Below are 22983 nucleotides of genomic sequence, written 5' to 3' on the forward strand. Positions count from 1 at the left end.
GCAAGGTTGGCCGTATACCTGCGTGCAGGATTATAAGAGTTTAAAAGAGTAATGTTACCCTTTTGCCTGACAAATGTCTTTTTTAATCAAATTTAAGCAGTCCAACTCCGAAGAAGAGTAAAGGTACCATGGATGGCTTTAGTAAAAGAAGTAGATGTGTGCACCGCAGCAAGCGACCGAGTCAATACTAAACATGATGGTCAGTGACATGAGCTACTGTTTTGTGCGATTCATTATCTGACTAGTCGATTAATCGTTTCAATAATCGACGACTGGTCGACTATCAAAATAGTCGTTAGTTGCAGCACTACTATAGAGGCCAAATTTATGACAGGTCGTGCGCGTAACAGCTGATTTGACCAGCGGAGTTGGCATACTGTGGTCTATATGCCTGATCGTGTGCATCGGTGTCACCGGTTCATTTTGCTGGGGCTTAAGCCCTGAACGTTTCTTGTTTGTTTTGTTTGTTTTTGCCCCCTCCCCCTCCCTTTTCTCCCCACTTGCACCTAGCCAATCACCCGACTTTCCCAAGCTGTTGGAGGGCTGCAGCCTACCACCTGCCTCCTCCCATACATGTGGAGTCACCAGCCGCTTCTTTTCACCTGACAGTGAGGAGATTCACCAGGGGGAGGATCACACTATTCCTCCCAGTTCCCCCTCCCCCCCGAACAGGCGCCCCGACCGACCAGAGGAGGCGCTAGTGCAGCGACCAGGACACATACCCACATCCGGCTTCCCACCCGCAGACACGGCCAATTGTGTCTGTGGGGACGCCCGACCAAGCCGGAAGTAACACAAGGATTCGAACCAGCGATCCCCGTGTTGGTAGGCAACGGAATAGACTGCTACGCTAGCCGGACACCCAGCCCTGAACGTTTTGATCGTAGCCCCAAATGCAATTTAGAATTTAAGCCTATGTTAAGCCCAACAAAACGTGTGTGAATGTCCGATAGTCTTTGTAACATAACAGCCTGTCAAAATAAATGCAGGTCTATAAACTAACTCCGTGTGTGTGTGAGTGTGTGTGTGTGAGTGAAAGAAAATGTAATATTCCAATAAACTAATGTTAACATAAATACATTTAACGTTTTTCCTCTAGTCTGGTACTGTAGCATGTCAAGTAAATGTTTAATGACAGCAGTTGTGAATGTGGTGTATTGTGAAGCGCCGGGTTTATAAGATCAATATTTTAATATTCAATTTGCTAATCCTAGGACCCCCCCCTTATAGTTTTTCATTTATAGTTTTCTTGTCCATTTATTATTTTTATTTTAAGTTGCTTATTTCTACAGCCAAGAAAGACGAGCTCCAGTGGTGTAAATTCATATTCACTCCTTGCCACTAGATGGCGACAATGACCCATAAACGGCAGGGTGACCCCCTCAGGGCGGAACGTGAGCGAGTTTTCCTCAGTTGTGAACAACTTCCTGTTCGTGTCGGCGAATCACATCACGTCTAAATGTCTTGATTGTGTTATTTAGTTACAAACTGGAACGTTTAAAAATGAAAATATGCGGCATCAGATTACCTCTTCCGTCATCAATCTGCGCCTGTTACAATTGCAATACATGTAGTTGTGAACTATGACAGTACGCCAGTAGATGGCACTGGAGGCTCAGTTACAGAGCCGTGGTTAACAGACGTACTGCAGAAGAAGAGTACCTTCTCTAGAAGCGGTCGATGAGCTTCCCGAGAGTTGTAAGCGTCTTTCAAATGAAGCAGCTGTCAATGAGATCCCTACTGCCGTGGCGAATCTGCCTTAATACAAAAGACGACAGATATACAAAACACGTCAAACAAAGCCAGTATGCTCTAAAACAGTGTTTCTCAACCGGGGGTCCGCGGACCCCTAGTGGTCCGTGGTGTAATTGCAAGGGGTCCGTGAAAATAAAATATCTTTAAAAAAAAGATCCTATGACATTTATAGAAACAGGATTATTTTACTCAAATGTGACTGAGACCTTTATCTACCTAAACTATAAAGGGTAACAGGACTTTTTTCTCTAATTACATCTGTTTCAGAAGTGTAATTTATTGTATTTTGATAAGAGATCTCGCTCCCGTTTGCATTGTTAAAAGTTACTGCATAAAAATTCTGTTGTTACATATATCTGAAAGTTACTGAATACATATTCTGTTTTGTTACATATATCTGAAAGTTACTGAATACATATTCTGTTTTGTTACATATATCTGAAAGTTACTGAATACATATTCTGTTTTGTTACATATATCTGAAAGTTACTGAATACATATTCTGTTTTGTTACATATATCTGAAAGTTACTGAATACATATTCTGTTTTGTTACATATATCTGAAAGTTACTGAATACATATTCTGTTTTGTTACATATATCTGAAAGTTACTGCATAAGAATTCTGTGTTGTTAAGTATATCTAAGTTACAACTGAAAGCTCTTATTTTTGCCCCAAAGAGTGAATAAATGCTATAATGCAATTTAAAATGCAGTTTCTACTGTTTCTATCAAACTGCAACCCCCCTCCCCCAAGATCAGGTGGAGGGGTCCTCAGGGTAGATCAAAAATATGCAGGGGGTCCAGGACCCCAAAAAGGTTGAGAACCACTGCTCTAAAACAACAGAGAAGCTAAGAACAGTACATCAAACATGTCAAAGACAATGAGAATAAAACAAGGAAAATTAAAATAAAATAGGACAATGCAATACTCCAGGGGTTAAATTACATTAAATTGTACAAATGCAAAGAATCAATTTTGGTTATTTCTGTTTTTCATACATTTGAAGAGATTTGGACAAAGTTACTAATTCGGTTTTAAAGGCTGCTAAACAGGGGTGCGTTTCGCAATATTTACATTTGTGTATGAAATATTTTGCCAAAATAATCACGCTATTCAACAAGAATTCTATATTTCTATCCTCCATAAACATTCCACATTTGACACTCACTAGTAGAAATGGCGGTAGAGCACTAACGCTCGACTTCATCCATGCATACAAATTATACCAAAACTTATAAGTAATGGTATAGTGGGAAAATAAATGATCCGCCGTTTCTATGTTTGTCTTGCAGAATTGGCAGAAATTACAGTCTACATTAAATTTTAAACTTCACTGGAGGGGTAAATATCATTAATTATCTTGAAGTGAACCTCTCTGGCTTTGGGGGGGATAGGGAATGAAATGTATCTTTTTCTAATTTTATGGGCATTCAAATTTGAGTACATGTCTAAAATAGAATTCTTTCTTAAAGGGTCAGGATAGCATATCTTCAACAGAGAGTTTCTGATAAAGAGATTATTGCAGATTCTGTCGACAAATTTTAAGTTGTCAATCATTAAGGGGCGAAGTGTGGGGCTGACAGAGGAGTAAATAAGACACTTGAGTTGTATAGGGATCGCACCTATTACCATGTCATAGACCTTTACAGAGGAGGATAAACTATATTTCAAACACATCTCATTATAATTCAATAGATTGCCTCTGTCATCCATGATGTGTGTAATGGACCAAATACCCTTTTTCCACCACTCTTCCAAAAACAAAGATTTCCCCTTAAACAGGACACATCTATTATTCCAAATTGGAACTGCATGGGGGGTAAAGTTGTGTTTAAACAACAGTTTCCAATATTGCAAAACTTGTTTATGGAAGGCGGATGAACGTAATGGGATCTTGGACAGTTCAAAATCACAATTCAAAAGAAAAGCAATCCCTCCCAACTTTTCCTGATATAATGACACCTGTTTTTCCAAATAAAATTGAAATTAGTTTGGTTTATGGATTTACTCATTCTTGATGAAATAGCCAATGAGTAAGCAGGATAAATAAATCTAGAGAGGCTCTACCATCTTGGTGAGAAGAATCCTCCCAAACAGAGTAATGTCCCTCTGTAACCAGCTGTTTAATATAGCTTTACACTTTGTAATATTATTCTTAACATTCATCTCTTCTCTTGATTCAAGGTTTTTACTTAAGTTAATTCCTAAATATTTAACCTCAGTTTTAACAGGGACACCAAATAATGAGCTAGAATGATGCTCATGTATCGCCACAAGTTCACATTTGCTTATATTCAGAGTTAAACCTGATGCTTTGGTAAAGAGCTCAACTGACTTAAGGGCCAAGGGGATCTGGGAGGCATTTTTTAAAGAAAAGTGTTGTGTCATCCACAAGTTGGCTTATCAATAACTTGTTGCCCAAGGCCTCTAGCCCATCAATGTTATCATTTTTAATTAGAATGGAAAGTAATTCTGCTACAATAATGAATAACAAAGGGGAGCTGCCGCAGCCTTGTCTAACGCCTCTCTTAACGCCAAATCTCGGGCAGGTACCACCAGGTAAGGACACGCAACTGTTTATATCCTTGTATAACACGCTTATGACACCAACAAACCTCTCTCCAAAACCAAAATGATGTAGGGCTTGCGAGATGAAAGGGTGCTGAACAGAATCAAACGCTTTGTGAAAATCTAGAAACGGCAGTGTGAGCGGTTACTTTGTTGCCCGGTGCGGGATTCGATACGGGGCGTACTGCCCCACAAGGCGACATCACTAACCGCTCGGCTAAGGGGTCAGACCCGTTGGCTAGGAGGCTAACGTGTATTATTAGTAGTTTACAGTAAGAATCAATTGTGGAGTTAGAAAACAACGAGACAGGAGACGTGAGAGTAGACGTAGTCGAGGTGGCTTACTAGCTCCAACTTAGCATGTCATACATTCGACAACGACACGGAACTCTCAACCGGAAGCGGAAGTGCATTATCTGACCCCTCGCCTCTTCCCTTAAAGGTACACCGTCCTCTTAGGTGAATGTCTCTCGTTATATATAGATGTGGGTCACCACACCATCATCTTCAACTAAATCACTGTAATCAAGCAGATCCAGACGGATGTTATTGTGACTAGATCTTCCCTTGATAAAGCCAGACTGTGTTTCACTAATTATATGTATCATACCTTCCAGTCTGGCAGCTAGCACTCCTGACAGAATCCTATAGTCTGTATTTAGCAAAGTGATGGGCCTTAAATGAGCAAGAGTACTCGTACCTAAGCATTTTAAGCTTCCAAGATGGCTTTATTGGAGACCTCACTTCTCTCTTCCTCTGCCTTCTTTTTCTTTCCTCCGCGTTCTTTTGGCCGACTACTTGCTGGAGAGCCTTGTTCCCGTTCCCTCTTGCTGCTGCTAGCCTTCATGGACCCACCTCCATGAAGTAGTCGTGTCCTATGTTCTCAAGTAGATTGGGGGAGGGGGGGCTGTAGAACTCGAGGGGCGACCCTCAACATGTTTCTTTGAATTTGGCATTTTAACAGCTTGAAATCCAGCCGTTTGACGTCGATACAATCATCTAAATTTCTAACTTTGGGCTATAAGGAAGCAGAGGTACGAAAAGTTTCGCTGTTCAGCCCGCCATCCAGCCGAAGAAGAAGAAGAAGAACAAGAAAAAGAACAAGAACAAGAAGCCAGAAGAAGAAGAAGAACAAGAAGCCAGAAGAAGAACAAGAAGAAGCCAGAAGAAGAAGAAGCACAAGAACAAGAAGAACAAGAAGAAGCCAAAAGAAGAAGAAGAACAAGAACAAGAAGCCAGAAGAAGAAGAACAACAAGAAGAAGAAGAACAAGAAGACGAAGAAGAAGAAACATGGCGTCAGAAGTGGTACGGCAGTGCGGGTGAGTGAGAGCGGAAAAAGAAAAGAAAAAACGAGGGAGCGAGAGGCAGGCGAAGTGTGTTAGCTTTAGCTAGCGTTAGCAGCAGCAAGGCAGCAACATGGGTGACGACGCAGGGCCATCGGCATCGCGGCCGCCTCAGCCAGCTCCAAGTGCTCCACCAAACGCCACCTTCAGTATACCACTTATACACATACCCCCTTTATTTAAATAAATATAAATATAAAATACTAATAAGACACGTTAGCCCCTAGCTAACGGGTCTGACCCTTTAGCCGAGCGGTGAGTGATGTCGCCTTGTGGTGCAGTACACCCCGTATCGAATCCCGCACCGGGCAACAAAGTAACCGGTCACATAAACATACCCCCCTTCTTTCCCAAATTGTATCCGGCCAATTACCCCACTCTTCCGAGCCGTCCCGGTCGTTACTCCACCCCCTCCGGGGAGGGCTGCAGACTAACCACGCCGCCTCCGATGCACGCGGCGTCGCCAGCCTCTTCTTTTCACCTGACAGTGAGGAGTTTCGCCAGGGGGACGTAGTGCGTGGGAGGATCACGCTATTCCCTCCAGCGCCCCGACCGACCAGAGGAGGCGCTAGTGCAGCGACCAGGACACATACCCACATCCGGCTCCCCACCTGCAGACACGTCCACTTGTGTCTGTAGGGACGCCCGACCAAACCGGAGGTAAGACGGGGATTCGAACCGGCGCTCCCCCTGTTGGTGGGCAACGGCATGGACCGCCACGCCACCCGGACGCCCGAGCTGGCCAGTTGTGAGTCCCAAGACAGTGAGCATTTGGCAGACCTTCGCCCCATCAACCCCTAAAGGGGCGCGTCATCGTGACGCCCTCGTATGAGATTCATCTCCGTTTCAGCTCAACGGAGAAATTCCCTTTGTTCTCCGACCGCCTGATTACTTTAACAAAAGGCCATCTTGTAGTATCTCCCGGTGTATTGTTCTACTGAGTCTTTCCTCAGGTTTGACCTGATGCCTCGTCCCTGCTGATGAGAAAGCCCCTCCATGTTGCCGCCGCCACCACCACCGGGCTTTGCTGTAAGGATCGTGTTGGGTGGGGTAAGGGCAGTGTTTAATTTCACGTCACCCTCTTACAGTTGGGACAAAAGCACCACCTTGGTCCCATGCACTTGCAAAGCCTTTATGCACACCTCAGCTGGTTCAGTCCTTCCTTTTATGGCAGACTCCAGACGTGCTTTGAGACAGTTCTTTTTGAGTAATGGGCTTTTTATTTGACACCTTCCATATGGGCCAGTTCTATGCGGAGTTCATCATATTGTGCACCTTTTACTCCTTCTTACTGAGCTGCGCCTCCTTCAAAGTGCCCTCTGTGCCCTCCCTCACAATGCATTTGTATTACTTCATCTCCAACTTGCACAAAACGCTTTGAAGTCTTCATTTCCAACCATTCCCTCCCGATTCAAACCCCGACCAGTGATCCTTAAACGGAGCGAGGTTTTTCTCCAGAAAATGTGAAAATACTTTAATGGGGACAGTTGGAGGAAACTAGTACGGTATCACGCTATATAGTCTATGTCATTAAGATATATTTAAAAAAAAGAGTCATCTCTATAAACTCAGAGACTCCAGAAATACAGTTGATTGTGAGAATTGGTCACAGGTCTGACTAGCTGGCTATCTTTGCAGGTGACTGTACGTTTTAGCACTTTTAACCAGACCTCTCAATTGTGAAAGATTGCCAGCACAGACCAGCACAGAGTACCCTAAAGACATGGAAAACACACGACTCCAGGATGAGCCCGGGGCCATCTAAGGACAATAGGAAAATTATATAGCAGCCTGATTAACTGACATTCATGCTGAATTAACTTTAGAGTCCACCATGGATCTTGGAGTATCTCTCTCCAGAAGCCCAGTGATCCTTAGAATAATCTTACACAGTGTATTACTTAGGCATCATGCAGGACTCTCCTGTGGAGGGCAGTGTAATACAGCAGATTGTTAACAGACCCTCCTTACACAATGATCTAGGACTTTGACATTTGTCTTTCTTTCTTTCTTTCTGGTTAGCAGTGTAACTGTTTGGGTATCTATCTTTTTCATGCAGACACAAAGCAGTGTGTTGTCCTAAGGCAGGTGTCACGTTCCAGTAGATGCTTTAATTGGAGCGCAATCATTTAGGAAGCAGATTAGGCAGGGTGTTAGAGTTATCTTTCAAGGTTTGCCAACATACATCATTAATAACCCATGTGTGTGTGTGTGTGTGTGTGCATGGCTAACAAAAAACTGCCTGTAACATATTTGCATTCTGGGTACATTTGGTGGATGCTGCACACCGGCATTCATTGTTTTAATCATGCAGTGAGTTTTAACGGGCCCAGTTAAACATCAGTCACAGCAGGAGGGGGGACAGAAGGACGAGCAGACAACACCATCCGTTTGCTTGTTATTATTTATTAGGATGTCATCACAGCCTCATTATTGCACGCAATATAAACACTGCACTATTGCTTTATGACTGGCCAGTTCCAGAGTTGAGCTTGACCTCAGCTTCATTTTACCACAGAGATCTTGTCTTGTTCAAAACTTGGAGACTAAAGACACATTCACATATAGCATGGCTACAGCACAGAATCCCTTGTTGAGCAAACGGCAGTTGGCACAGGATAAATAAACGAACAATGTCTGTAGTGGACAGCTTACTGGTGAAAGGGATATTCATGAGGATGGTCAATTAAAAGAGGCTTCCGAATAGTACTGGGCACAAAAGATGCCAAGCTCACTTTAGTGAGTTAAAATACTGTTGGCTGGTTTTAAATCCCCGCAACTTCTTTACGTCCACGTCCCATTTTAGTCTTCCAATACACCCTGCAACTCTTTTGTCTATCTTCCTGTTATCCCAGCCCCATCTCCTCAAGGCCGCTGCCTTGGCAGGTATTGCAGTGGGAAGTCAGATCTGAGTAACTGGGTGTATGCACGACGGGCTAAGACTCTGTTGGCCTCGCTTAGGTGGTCTTGGCTGAGCCTGATCTGGCTGAATGTTTCACACATAGTATGAGGTAAGGTGAACAGAGTTGGCGGTGGGGAAGGTTGAAGAGAGAAAGGGAGAGAGGACGAGTGTGAGAGTCTTGTCCGAGGCTGGTCACCGGACTAAATTAGAGGTGAATGAGGGTTAAGTGCTCTATTGGTGTTGCCATTAAAAGGTGGGAGTCGAGTACTGGTTCCTACTAGGCCAAGTACCATCAGTCACTGCCAATTTGAATCGAAACCAGTAACCTCTTTTCCTCTTTGCATTCCTGCTCTTTTCAGCCTCTCCTCACCCCTCCTCTCCACATGGACAAATAGACATTCCAGCAGTGGATGTGGCAGCGGTTGTCCATAGCAACCTGCCATGCGGGGAGTATCTTGAGGGAGCAGGACCACTGAATGAATGGCTAAGCCTCCTGCTAACAAAGCCTGCGAATCTCTGGGAGGCTTTGAGCTTCCAGAGAAGCTCCGCGACTTCTGGGCCGTGGGAGTGCTTTGCATAATCCAGCAGCAGCTCCCCTCTGCTCCAGTGCGTCGCTTGCTCCCATCCACCTTACGCACCCCCCCCACCCCCCCATAAAGGCCGTCATGTCTTTTCAAAACTAACACTCTTTAAAAATTCTTTCAGTCTGTCATTGGGTTCGATAATCTGCCAGGGTGTTTTCAGGCACAGGGGATGTGACAAGGATGTGCAGGTTGACAGAATTTCAGTAAACACTTCTGCTATCCCTACAATGCGACCCCCCCCCCCTCCCATACATGTGAAACCGCACAGCTCTCATATGTGCATATGGGCACAGATTCTTATCGAGCATTCGGATATGAAATGCATCGAGTGTCGCGCTGACTTTACTTTTGATAGCAGAACTGTAAGTGATCGTCTCAGTTTGCTTCGTGAACGCTTATCTGTACCACTATGCCCCAACCACTAACTAACGCGGCAAATTCTGGAAGAGGAAGCCAAATCATCCATGTCACTCTTAACACACACGCTACCAAAACCTTGTCTCTGCTCCTGCTTTGGCTATATTTGTTAAAATCCCAGGGTTGAGGCCGTCCTGTGCGAGTGCCTTTATTCGCTGTAGCCTTTCCTACCACCGACGACGTTTTTCTTGTCCTTTTGTGAACTTTCCCCACACCCCGTCGTTTTCTCTAGAGAGAATCTGACGTGTGTGGGGATTTTGATAACTGTTATGTGCTGCATCTCAGGACAGCTCTGACGGCGTCGTTCTATTGGTTGGGCAGCAGCAGCAGCAGCAGCTGACATTGTGTACTCCGCCCCCTTCCGCTAACCTCCCCGGGACCGCCGATGCCAGCTGCTGCACTGGGCCCCCCCCCCCGATATCGACGCATTCAACGCGGACACGTCAGCCTCACACTTGAATGAGTTCACAACTCCATACTTCCCCTGAATGGTGTGCGAGCCTCTCGCCTCCTCCCCTTCGCTCCGCTCTTTTATTCTGCTACTGTTTAATCCGTGACACAAAGTAGGAAAGACATCGACGTATGGAATGTTTATTGGACATGCCCTTTTCCTGGGTTGAGAAATATACTTTTTTTGGGGGGGCGGGGTTTCCCCCTTTTTCTCCCCAATTGTATTTTTTGGCCAATTTATCCGAATCGTCCGAGCCGTCCCGGTCCCTGCTCCACCCCCCTCTGCCGATCCAGGGCGGGCTGCAGACTCCCACAATGCCTCCTCCCATACATGTGGAGTTGCCAGCCGCTTCTTTTCACCTGACAGCGAGGAGTTTCGCCAGGAGGACGTAACGCGTGGGAGGATCACGCTATTCTCCCCCCCTCCCCCCGAACAGGTGCCCCAACTGACCAGAGGAGGCACTAGTGCAGCGACCAGGACACATACTTCCCAACCGCAGACCCAGCCAATTGTGTCTGCAGGGACGCCCAACCAAGCCGGAGGTAACACGGGGATTCGAACCCGCAATCCCCATGTTGGTAGGCAACGGAATAGACTGCCACTCCGCCCGGACGCCCGAGAAACTCACTTTTAAATAGATTCTCACGGCGAAATGTACATGCACATCCATTCACACTCTTTCAGGTAAACAACAAGAGAAGGCTCGGCAGCGAGTGCGGCTACATCGCCTCTTACGCGTGCCCCGTTACGGACCTGAGGTCACTTTTCATCGTCTGAAGTCGGATTTAGAATTGATAATACTGAACTGAGATCAGGCTACTTTCTAAGGGCAATGCACTACCATACACACATTAAGGCACACAGCCACATGGAAAACGTCATCACGTATCTATGGGTCACAACAGACCTAGCCAAACACTGCCTCGTTGGTTCAAACGTCATGGTCATAAACACTGGAGCCACTTGTGTACAACATATATTTAGCTTGGTGAGACGCCGCTTCTCGTCGTTGAAAGACCTATCACAACACCGGCTGAGGACAGTTTTGAGGCAATACGAATGGATCTGCTGTACTCTACCCCTCTCAGTGCTACCGTTAGTTATTAATATGTCCACCCCGTTACAGCAATCCGCCCAGGAAACACAAGTCTGAGAGTGGAAGCGGACATACTGTAGCTTTAGTGAACACACGTGTACAACTACGACCGTTAATATAAAGGGATTCCATGATTAGAAACAGAAAAAAAAAATGACCATTCTTAAAAGAAATGCATATTTATCTCCAAAACGGCCACGATGGGTTTGTTTGAATGGATCTGGGATGCAAAGCACAACCGTCTCGATGACAGATCGATTCTTACCCAGATAGCAAAATTGCTGTGGCCCGGACCCGTCCCACACCCGACACTTCATCCGGCCCACATACCACGTGGAATGATGGCACTTGGGCGGTCCGCTCCTGTTTGCCAGAACCAAGCCATAGCAATGCCGCATGTGCCACATATTTGCCAAAGGTGGCCCACATTTGTTTTGTGACATTTGGGCCAAATTCACCATTTACCACATGGGGCACTTCAGGGTCACATCCAGATTACATGTTGCCAAGAGCACCGCATCTTTGCCAAAAAAAGCCCAGATTTGATTTGGCATATTTGGACCATATTTGCAATTATACATGTGGGCCACTTCAGGCTCACATCCATGTTGTCAGGGCCAGAAGAAGACCATCAGTGCCACATCGTTGCCTGAAGTGGCCCACATCCGGATGCTATCTGGGTAGTAAAAGTGAAAAATTGTGTTTTGCCACAGTATTGAGTCAATGAATGTGATGCATTTTGTATGTTCATTCTAGCCATTTTATACTATTCAACTCATAGTTTCCCCCTGCCCACCCCCCCCACACTCTCTAGGGTTACAATACTGTCAACATTGTGCTGTTTGAACCATCAGTAGTATAGTATACAAATGTACAGATACACAGTAGAAATGCGTACAGAATCGGTTATTACAATGAGACCTACAAAAAAGCATGAGAATAAAAAGTCTGGAACACTGCGGATGAGTCAAGCGGAGCCACGACAGTGCGTCCACCCTGCAGAGCCTCCCCCCCGACCATGACTGAGCGCAAGTCTATTTACAACAGCATCATAACAAAGCTATCAAAAACAAAGGCTCCAAAAATTCCTCCTAGAAACTTTTTTTTGTTCTTTTGTTTCTCTACTTTACAACAATGTTGATTCCATATATGTACATCCTAGAAAATAATTTAATCATAGTTACACACTTTCTACATATGTGAAACAATATGTTCTAGTCCACGAGGAAGGTGTGTGTGCGCATGTGTGTGTGTGTGTGTGTCTGTGAGTGAGTGCGTTGTATTACGCTTTGCATGTAGGTTTGGGACTGATGCTTGAAAGGATGGGTATTGTATTGGTCGATGGGCTAACAGTCACAGGGGCACGTTTCGAGAGTGGACTTGGTCACAGAGACGAGGTGGTGGAGTCGACTATCTCTCTCCCGTTGCACACAGTTGGCACGTAGTGGGCACTGACCGAAGCTGAAGAGAAAGACGGAAAAATAGAAGGAATAACGAGTTAAAATAGACAGATAGTCATCATGCAATGGATCTAGATGATTTTAAAAAAACTTATTTTGAGAGACTTTATTGATCCCTGTCGGGGAATTATGCATTGCATTTAACTCAAAAAAAATATTTAACCCATAAGTTAAAGCTTATGTATTTCAATTACGTGTAAATTTTACATCCAACTTGATCACAACTCCAATGTAAAATAAGACATTTCAAGGAGAAAAATGTCAAAAATGTCCAGAGCCTTCAGCATCTCAGGGCAAATCTCATCCACACCCGGTGCCTTGCCACTGCTTTTTTTTTTTTTTATTTATTTCTTTTTCCCTTTTTTCTCCCAATTTAGTGGCCAATCGATCCCTATTTTAATTCAAACACCCACCCTCGTACTGCATGCATTCGCCAACTGCATCTCTCCGGCCGGCAGTCTCGAAGGAGACGCCTCCCCACTTTCGTGACAAGGCGACTCCAGGCCGAACCACTGTTTCTTCCGACACACACAGAGACGCATTCACGTGACGAACACAAGCCGACTCCGCCCCCCTCCCGAAGACAGCGTTTGCCAATGATTGCTGCTTCACTGAGTCCGGCCATAGTCGGATCTGACGAGACCGGGGCACGAACCCCAGTCCCCAGTGGGCAACTGCATCGACACAAAGCCGATGCTTAGACCGCTACACCACCGCGGACCTTGCCACTGCTTTTTAACTACCTCGGAGACCTCTGCCAGGGATATGGGTGGGGCTTCCTCCGAGTCTTCAGACTCTACCTCCTCCACTGAGGACATATTAGCCGGGTTCCGGAGCTCCTCAAAGTGTTCTTTCCATTGCTCGACAACATCCCCAGTCCGGGCCAACAGTTCCCCTCCTTGGCTGAACACGGCCTGAGTCAAGCCCTGATTCCTTTTCCTGAGTCGCCAGATGGCTTGCCAGAACTTCCTTGAAGCCAACCGAAAGTCCTCCTCCATAGCCTCGCTGAACTCCTCCCACACCCGAGTTTTTGCTTCTGCAACTGCCGAACCGGCAGCCCTTCTGGCCTCTCGGTACCTCTCTGCTGCTTCAGGAGACCCCTGGGCCAACCAAGTCTGAAAGGCCTCCTTCTTCAGCCTGACGGCTTCCCTCACCGCCGGAGTCCACCAGCGGGTTCTTAGGTTGCCGCCTCGACAGGCACTTATGACCTTATTACCAAAGCTCCTACCTGCTGCATCTGCAATAGAGGCTTTGGGCATGGCCTGCTCGGACTCCATGTCTCCAGCCTCCCTCGGGATACACGAGAACTTCTTCCAGAGGTGGGAGTAGTTGGAAGACCTCATGGACAGGGGCCTCCACCAGACGTTCCCAGTTCACCCTCACTACATGTTTGGGGTTTGCCAGGTGTGTCCGGCAGCCTACCCCGCCATCTGATCCAACTCACCACTAGGTGGTGATCAGTTGACAGTTCTGCTCCGCTCTTCCCCCAAGTGTCCGAAACGTACGGCCGCAGATCTGATATGACCACAAAGTCTATCATCGATCTTTGGCCTAAGGTGTTCTGGTACCAAGTACACTTAGGAACTACCTTATGTTCGAAGATGGTGTTTGTTATGGCCAATCCATGACTCGCACAGAAGTCCAATAACACCACTCGGGTTCAGATCGTGGAGGTTGTTCCTCCCAATCACACCCCTTCACGTTTCTCCATTGTTGCCCACGTGAGCATTGAAGTCCTCCAGCAGAACTATAGAGTCCTGAGGCGGAGCCCCATCCAGAACACCAACCCAGAGACTCCAAGAAGGGCGGATACTCCAAACTGCTATTCAGTGCATAAACATACACAACAGTCAGAGCCTTATCCCCCAGTGACTCGCAGTCGTATAGAGGCAATCCTCTCGTTCCCCGGGGAGAACTCCAACACAGTGGCACTCAACCGGGGACTTGTGAGAATCCCCACACCCGCCCGGCGCCTGTCACCTTGGCCAAATCCGGAAAAGTAATGAGTCCAGCCCCTCTCCAGGAGTTTGGTACCAGAGCCCATACTATGTGTGGAGCTGAGCGCAACTATATCTAGTGTGTGTGTGTGTGTGTATATATATATATATATATATATAGACAGCTGATGGGACCGCTCAGGTTGGACGGTTTGGAGACAAAGCAAGAGAGGCAAGCTTGAGATAGTTTGGACATGTGTGGAGGAGAGATGCTGGGTATATTGGGAGAAGGATGCTGAATATGGAGCTGCCAAGGAAGAGGAGAAGAGGAAGGCCAAAGAGGAGGTTTATGGATGGGGTGAGGGAGGACATGCAGGTGGCTGGTGTGACAGAGGAAGCTGCAGAAGACAGGAAGAGATGGAAACGGATGATCCACTGTGGCGCCCCCTAACGGGAGCAGCCGAAAGTAGTAGTAGTAGTAGATATATAGACAGCTGATGATTTGCTTATGGCATGAAACGGGCTTGTACTGTCTCATAAGGAATTTACTTGACTCACTGGATTATATATATATATATATGTGTATATATACACACACACACATATACACATATTTATGACATAGAAACCTATGTCTATATTGGGATATGGAGGTGGATTTGGGTGTTGGGATCATGGCTGTTCTTGACACCAAATTGCACATGCCACTGGATTGTCAATAACACACCTACTACTGCGCCTCTTCTCCCACTTCTGCGCACAGCAATTCACCAAAATACCACCGAGGGCAGTATGCACAGTAAACATGACTGTGCCTTTGGGAAATACAACTTCACCAGTCGAAATCCACATTTCGCGGAGCGCGCCTCTATAAAAATAGGGCCCCAAGTCTTAAAAGATCAATTTTTTATTTTTTTTTGTCAAAAATGATCCACCAGAGTTTTTTTTGGGGGGGGTATCCGGCAAATCACCCCACTCTTCCAAGCCGTCCCGGTTGCTGCTTCAACCCTCTGCCGATCCACATGCCTCCTCCGATGCATGTGGAGTCACCAGCCGCTTCTTGTCACCTGACAGTGAGGAGTTTCACCAGGGGGTCGTAGCGAGTGGGAGGATCACGCTATTCCCCCCAGTCCCCCCCCCCCGAACAGGCGCCCCGACCGACCAGAGGAGGCGCTAGTGCAGCGACCAGGACACATACCCACATCTGGCTTCCCACCTGCAGACACGGCCAATTGTGTCTGTAGGGACGCCCGACCAAGCCGGAGGTAACACGGGGATTCAAACCGGCGATCCCCATGTTGGTAGGCAACGGAATAGACCACCACACTACCCGGACGCCCTGAACTGAATGTTTGGAAGGAGTATGGATATTCTGATAATGGGGTCATCAGTACCAGGGAAGGAGGAGGGTTTAGCTTGTTGAGGGGGATGCTCTGAACCAACCAGTGGCGGGGAGGTGTATTGCAGAGAGAGTCACGGAGCCTACCATGAGATGCGTATGTGGTAGGGGGCCCGCTGACACTGAAGCGGTTGAGGTTGAGCCTGTGGCTGGCCACATTCTTCTGGGGCTGGAACATGATGATATGGACCTTGGGTGCAAACATGCAACCCAGGACCACAAACCCGCTAAGGCTGACTGAAATACACATAGTGGTGGTCTGCACCTGAGGAGGGACAAAGAAGACACGGATGGTCATTACTGACTCTATGAAGATGGATGAAACGCACTGAAAGAAAATAGAGATGTAAATTGTTAAATGGCTCTGATAATGATGCTATATCAGATAATGACTTTGGGAGTCCGTATCTTTTTTCAATTTGGTCTACCAAAGTGCTTTAAATTGAACCAATAACAAACAAAAGTCAATAGGATAAACAGAAACAAACGACCGAGGCCGTCATTTTGACCATTTTGGATTTTCAAAGTTTAATAACTTTGTGGGGGAAAAAAAAAAGATTCAGACCTGCTACTCCCTAAGTGCTCCTAAAATTGCATATATTTGCATTAAAATGAGTTTTAGATCCATTGCACAAAAAAAGCTATGATAAGATCTACCTAAAATGACCATGAGCCGTCAAAAAGGAGTTTCGCCAGGGGGACGTAGCATGTGGGAGGATCACAGTATTCCCCCCTGTTCCCCCTCCCCTCTGAACAGGCACCCCGACCTACCAGAGGAGGCGCTAGTGCAGCAACCAGGACACATACCCACATCCGGCTTCCCACCCGCGGACACGGCAAATTGTCTGTAGGGACGCCCGACCAAGCCGGAGGTAACATGGGGATTCGAACTGGGATCCCCGTGTTAGTAGGCAACGGGATAGACCGCCACGCCACCCGGACGCCCCGTCATGTCAGTATTTATGAGGTGTGTTGGTCGCATCATTTCCTTCGCGAAGGTCATTGTTGTGTCCTAGAAACACGCTAGCCTTCTCCAGTGCAGAGAAGTAGTCTAAACTTGAGTTTTGATTCCTTCCAACATGTCTGGTCGCAGACGCACCATGACTACCACATTGCAGTATTGACAGGCGTTGGACAGCGGCCATTTTAAATTCTTTGAAAAATAGTATTAAAGTTGTTAAAATTTTAATTTTGGTGTCACTTAGTTTCATAACAGACATACTAACATATGTAATGCGTGAATATCTCAACTGGGTGTTTATCTTGACAGAATAGAGTTTAAAAAACCGGCGGTCGTTTTGACCGTCCATGGTCGTTTAAGTAGTGTTTTTAAGTTCCAGTCGTTGTTTGGGACCGTGTCTGTATTTATTTTCAGTTCTTTTTTTTTCTTTACATTTCACGTTTTATAGGCCTTGTTGTGTTTGTTAGATTAGTAATACGTGTTTTCCGTTTTGTTTTTCAGGTAATATTTTCAATTTTGCTATTCAAGTTCGACCGTGACTTATTTAACTAGCTGACGAGTTATCCTGTTGTGAATATCTTTATTCAATAACACTAATAACTAATAACGTATAATACTAGCTCCAGTAAGCTACCCATGAACATAGCAAGTGACAGAAGCTAACGCTAATATTTACTAAGTAGTCAACACTAGTTGGGAAGTTAGACCCTGGAATCAACTGTAAATTAACCCAGCTAGTTTGGACAACACCGAAGGTCTTCATTCCTCTAAAATTGGCTAATTTAGCCGATCTCTGTACCAAAAACACGTTTCGGAGGTCTTTGTGTTTACGTTTTCGAGTCACTGGCTAACGTCAGCCGTCTCTTACGGGTCTCCGTTGAGGTCCCTCGCCTCTGATTTGTCGACATCAACTGACTAACTTCACTTGATTAAGTTCCCGTGGCCCTGTGATGGCCCGGCGGCCTGTCCGGGGTGTCTCCCCACCTGCCGCCCAATGACGGCTGGGATAGGCTCCAGCATCCCGGTGATCCCGGTTGGGATAAGCAGTTTGGATAATGGATGGAAGTTCAACCATGTGTCTCCCAAGTTTACATGGTTTAAAAATAGCATTATGTAGCTGTTAAAATGTTATTTTTGGTGTCAGTTAGCTTCCTAACAGACATACTAACATATTGATATCTCGAGTGGGTATTTATCTTGACAGAATATAGAGTTTAAAAACCGGCGGTCATTTTGACCGCCCATGGTCGTTTTAGGCAGGAGTGAAGTCCCGGTCGTTCTGGTGTTAAAGTGGTACTGGGCAGCGACAAGGCCTTGTGTCTATGCGTCAGTACGGAGGAGATCAGTCACGGCACGGCTCAATAAAGTACTTTATCAGTGGAGACCACAGGGGCCAGCCTTCACAATATCTTCACCGGTGGCGCCCACTTCAGTTTCATTACACACAAGTCCTGCACAAGCAAAATAAAATGGTTTATGCTCTTGATCGATCGCAGGTTTAGGAAAGTGTGTGCGCGCCTCCCGGGCCTGTGTGTTGCTCCATCCATCTCACTGTGTGTGGCCGATAAAAAGGGAGAAAAAGCGAGGGTGACGGGGTTCAATAACGGCAGCTCGCACAAGACTTGTACCATGGAGAGGCACATAAGTAATCAGCCCTTCAGCATCTCCCCTTTGTGTGTGTGTGTGTGTGTGTGTGTGTGTGTGTGAGTGTGGATGTCGGCCAGTAATGTTATGCTTCTACTTCACTAATCTTAAAGTCAGATTACAAGGCCAAAGAAATGCTTATTTCCCTGGAGGTAGAGAGAGAAAGAGAGAGAGAGAGAGAGAGTGTGTGTGTGTGTGTGAGAGACTGAGTAAGAGAGAGAGAGTGACAGAGAGAGAGAGAGAGAGAGCATGTGAGTGACAGCGAGAGTGAGAGAGAGTGTGTGTGACTGAGAAAGAGAGAGAGAGAGAGTGTGTGTGTGTGTGAGACGGTAAGAGAGAGAGAGAGAGAGAGAGAGAGAGAGAGAGAGAGAGAGAGAGTGTGTGTGTGTGTGTGTGTGTGTGTGTGCTAACAAGAGTGCATCTTAAGATTTGTATGGATCAGGAGAACACCAACTCCCTTTGCTGTCAGATGTGAACATGTGTCAGCAGTCTGACTGAGCCGGGCTGTGTGTCATCTCTGCACCTCAGAGCTGGACCTGGTCCTGGTCCTAACAGGATTAAGATTTGTTCCAGATGCCACCACAGCGTCGGGTTTATCATCACTGTTGTGTGCTCGTTAGTACATGAACGTGTGTGTGTGTGTGTGTGTGTGTGTGTGTGAGTGACTACCCTGTAGTCACTAGATGTAACATAGAAGATGGGAAGGAAGGCCAGCCATATGATACAGGTGGTGTACATGGTGAATCCGATGAATTTGGCCTCGTTGAAATTCTCTGGACACTTCCTGGTCTTGAAGGCATACCTAGAGAGGGATATGAAAAAAACACGTTTTGAATAGTCGGTCGATGACCCCCCGGAGAGTGAGGGCGGGGGTTAATGTAGTCTCTAAGTTGCGTGTTGTGATTTCATTAGAAATCCTGTCTTTGTTTGGAAAATGTGCTGCTTACTCTCGCTTTCTGGACGAGTGAACCGCAAGGGGCACTTTTTTCCCCTCAACAATAGATAAGTGACATGTTGCAAATTGCCGTGAATAAAGTACCCAGGACCAAGCGTACGGAGTGCTTTGGTGGTAAACAATTTCCTTATCGTGCCTCACAATTAGCTGGCCAACCATTTGTCTCAGACTCACACAGTACACAGGATGACCAAGAGCATGTCGTATCCCAGCGACAGCAGCATGCTGGAGTCGCGCACGTTACACTTGAGGATGACGGTCTGCCGTCGCTCTGGCAACGTGAAGCGTCGCGTCCCGGGGACCTCTAGCAGTAACCACACCGACACCATCACCAGCTGAACTGAGATCAGACTCAGACAGATAAACACCTGGAAAGGCACGGGGGGAGGGGGGGGGAGTCGTTTGTAATATCATCCATTCCATTCATCTGTCCACCCATCTGACTATACATCGTATGAACCACACTAGTCCATCCATCCATCCAGCTAGCCGTCCATTGATCTCGCTTCCTTCCATCCATCCATTCACCATACATGCATCCATCCATTCATGCATGCATCCATCCATCTATTCATCCATCCATCCATGCATCCATCCATCCATCCGTGCATCCATCTATTCATGCATGCATCCATCCATCCATCCATCTATTCATGCATGCATCCATCCATCTATTCATCCATCCATCCATGCATCCATCCATCCATCCATTCATGCATGCATCCATCCATCTATTCATCCATGCATCCATTCATCCATCCACATTTTCGGCTGACAGCTGACCATAGAATCACCCACCTGAGAGGAGGGGCTAATGAAACGTGGTCTTGCAGCTCCACCTCCGTCCTTCACCCCGCTGAAAATTCTGGCAATCCTATTGGTCTTGGTCAGCAAAGCCGAGTAGCAGACTGCAAATGAAGTGCCCAGCCCAAGGCGTCGCAGGGCACAAATGGCAGGGGAGGGCTTGGCGAGGAAGAGGAAGGTCATGGCATAGGACATGAAGACTCCCAGCAGGAGGATGTAACACAGCTCTCTGCCCGAGGCCTTCACCAGCGGTGTGTTGTTGTGTCGGATGAAGACCCAGAACACCAGACCTGTACACATGAACCTGGGGGCAGGGTAGGGGTTAAAGAGCGGCACCCTCGGGGAAATATGAGGCATCGCTAGTTCAAAAGCAGCGCTTCTCAGCCGGATCTGCGTTTTTCCATTGGGACGGTTGCCAGAAGAGTTGCTTAATTTGTTTTCATCGAAAAATCGTGCTATATAATTGCTATCACAGGACATCTTAAATGTCAACGACTATAAGGGATGTGAGGACTGTGTAATGTTCCCCATGTATTTTCAAAATAACGGAAATGGAAATGGCTCTCTGGCCGCAATTAATGCACTCATCACATCCCAAATCATCCTCCTTAATGTTTTTCCTCATCATTGTTATTTTTTTGGCATCTTCTATTAGTTTTATATTTATTAACTGTCTCAGGGGTGGAGGGTTGTGGGTGGGGTTGGACACTGGGCGAAGGCTGAGCCAAAGAGAGGGGCAATATTAAAATATAAACCAAATGTACAAATGAAAGCATGAATACATAGATGAAGAAGTAGGGATACAGGGCTGCAATTTTATTTTATTTTTTGGGATTTTTCTCCCCAATTGTACTCGTCCAATTACCCCACTCTTCTGAGCTTTCCCGGTCGCTGCTCCACCCCCTCTGCCGATCCGGGGAGGGCTGCAGACTACTACACGCCGCCTCTGATACATGTGGAGTTGCCAGCCGCTTCTTTTCACCTGACAGTGAGGAGTTTCAACAGGGGGACGTAGCGTGTGGGAGCACCACGCTACTCCCCCCAGTTCCCCCTCCCTCTCGAACAGGCGCCCTGACCGACCAGAGGAGGTGCTAGTGCAGTGACCAGGACACATACCCACATCCGGCTTCCCACCCGCAGACACGGCCAATTGTGTCTGTAGGGACGCCCGACCAAGCCGGAGGTAACACGGGGATTCGAACCGGTGATCCCCGTGTTGGTAGGCAACGGAATAGACCGCCACGCTACCTGGACTTTAGTGCAACTCTTAACAAGCTATATAAACATATAGGTAAAAGAGGACATGATCTTCAACATAATCTTATCACACTGACACGCCTACAGTTCCTCTCTGCTCAACCAACCTCCATCCAAAATAAGGCTTTACTCCTCGAAGTGGACCTTTTAAAGAAGTGCTCAACTTCTACCCCCCCACCCCCCCCCAACACAAACAGACACCTCATCCATATACATACACACACACAAGGGGATTGAAAGGCAAACTGGAAGCCACTGCAAAATGCACTGCCCAGTCAACTGCATTAGACTTGGCTTTGCTGATGTCCGTTCGACAGATCCGAGGGCTGAAAAGTGATTATTGTATAAAAGTGATTAAAAAGAGATCCCGGGGAGCTGTGGCGAGTAGATGTCGGTTTGACCGCCATCACCTTTTCTTGGTGATGCTCAAGTTTTGCATCAATTTTCAGATTTTCGGCGTTAGAATTTGTCAACATCTTCACAATCCTGTGTCAATAACTTAAAGGGACAGTCCACCCCAAAATCAAAAATACACATTTTTCCTCTTACCCGTAGTGCTGTTTATCCATGTATGTCGTTTTGCGCACTCAAGATAATCCACACACCTTGTTGTGAGCAGTTTCATGTAGGTGTAGTTCTGTCTGAGAAAATAGTTCCTGCATGAAACTGCTCACAACAAGGTGCGTGGATTATCTTGAGTAACTGGGTCATGATTTCTGGAAAGAGACATTGCTGTTGAGTTTTTCAAATGTATTTTTTGGCGCTTTGAGCAACATAATCCGAGTGCCACCCACCTCCGTTGTATTCGAGAGAAGGCAGGCGTCTCTACGGCCGATATCTCCAAAACTCAGCAACTTGCACCAAAATGATCTGGATGGATAAGCAGCACTACAGGTAAGAGGAAACATATTGTTTATGATTTTAGTGAACTGTCCCTTTAATGTATGAGCTCAGTGACTCGGTCGATTTTATCGCAGAAGAAAAAGTTGAAGCGTGCCTAATGATTTTTTCTGGCAGCTTGTCCAGGGTGTCTCCCTCCCTGCCGCTCAATGACTGCTGGGAGAGGCTCCAGCCTCCCCGGCACCCTGAGAGCAGGATAAGCGGTTCGGGAGGTGGATGGATGAATGGATGCTAAAGGCTGCAAGTGGCAAGTTCATTTTTGAAATATTTTCCTTCGAACTTAATTACTGAACATCTATTATCACAAAACCTCTTCACAAAACGGTGCAGGACGGTCTTCGCTCCATGCCCGAGCGTGAAAACTCATTTTCCAGAAAGCACTTCCCTCTTTCTCTCATTATGTTCTGTGGCTCATGTGGGTCACCGTGCTGCTATTGGCTTATTGTCTAATGCACCATGGTCTATATGGCGGTTTTCAAAAAAAATAAAAAATTTCCTCCCATTTTTAGGCTAAGGAACGACAAGTGAACCATGAATTTTGCCAT

At 46.4% G+C, this 22983-nt stretch overlaps 1 protein-coding gene across 1 annotated transcript in view; it reads right to left on the reverse strand.

Annotated features, from left to right (window-relative positions):
* Positions 1-12505: 12505 nt before the first annotated feature.
* grm3 (glutamate receptor, metabotropic 3) overlaps positions 12506-22983 on the reverse strand; it is a 46242-nt gene continuing 35764 nt past the window's right edge. The window contains exons 7-11 of the mRNA XM_056281155.1: positions 20276-20585; positions 19652-19845; positions 19192-19324; positions 16005-16182; positions 12506-12582 (exon numbers count right to left, since the gene is read on the reverse strand). Of these exons, the coding sequence (XP_056137130.1) occupies positions 12506-12582; positions 16005-16182; positions 19192-19324; positions 19652-19845; positions 20276-20585 (892 nt within the window). The remainder of the gene's footprint in view (positions 12583-16004; positions 16183-19191; positions 19325-19651; positions 19846-20275; positions 20586-22983) is intronic.

The sequence above is a fragment of the Lampris incognitus genome, chromosome 6 (assembly GCF_029633865.1).
Source record: "Lampris incognitus isolate fLamInc1 chromosome 6, fLamInc1.hap2, whole genome shotgun sequence".
Taxonomy (NCBI): domain Eukaryota; kingdom Metazoa; phylum Chordata; class Actinopteri; order Lampriformes; family Lampridae; genus Lampris; species Lampris incognitus.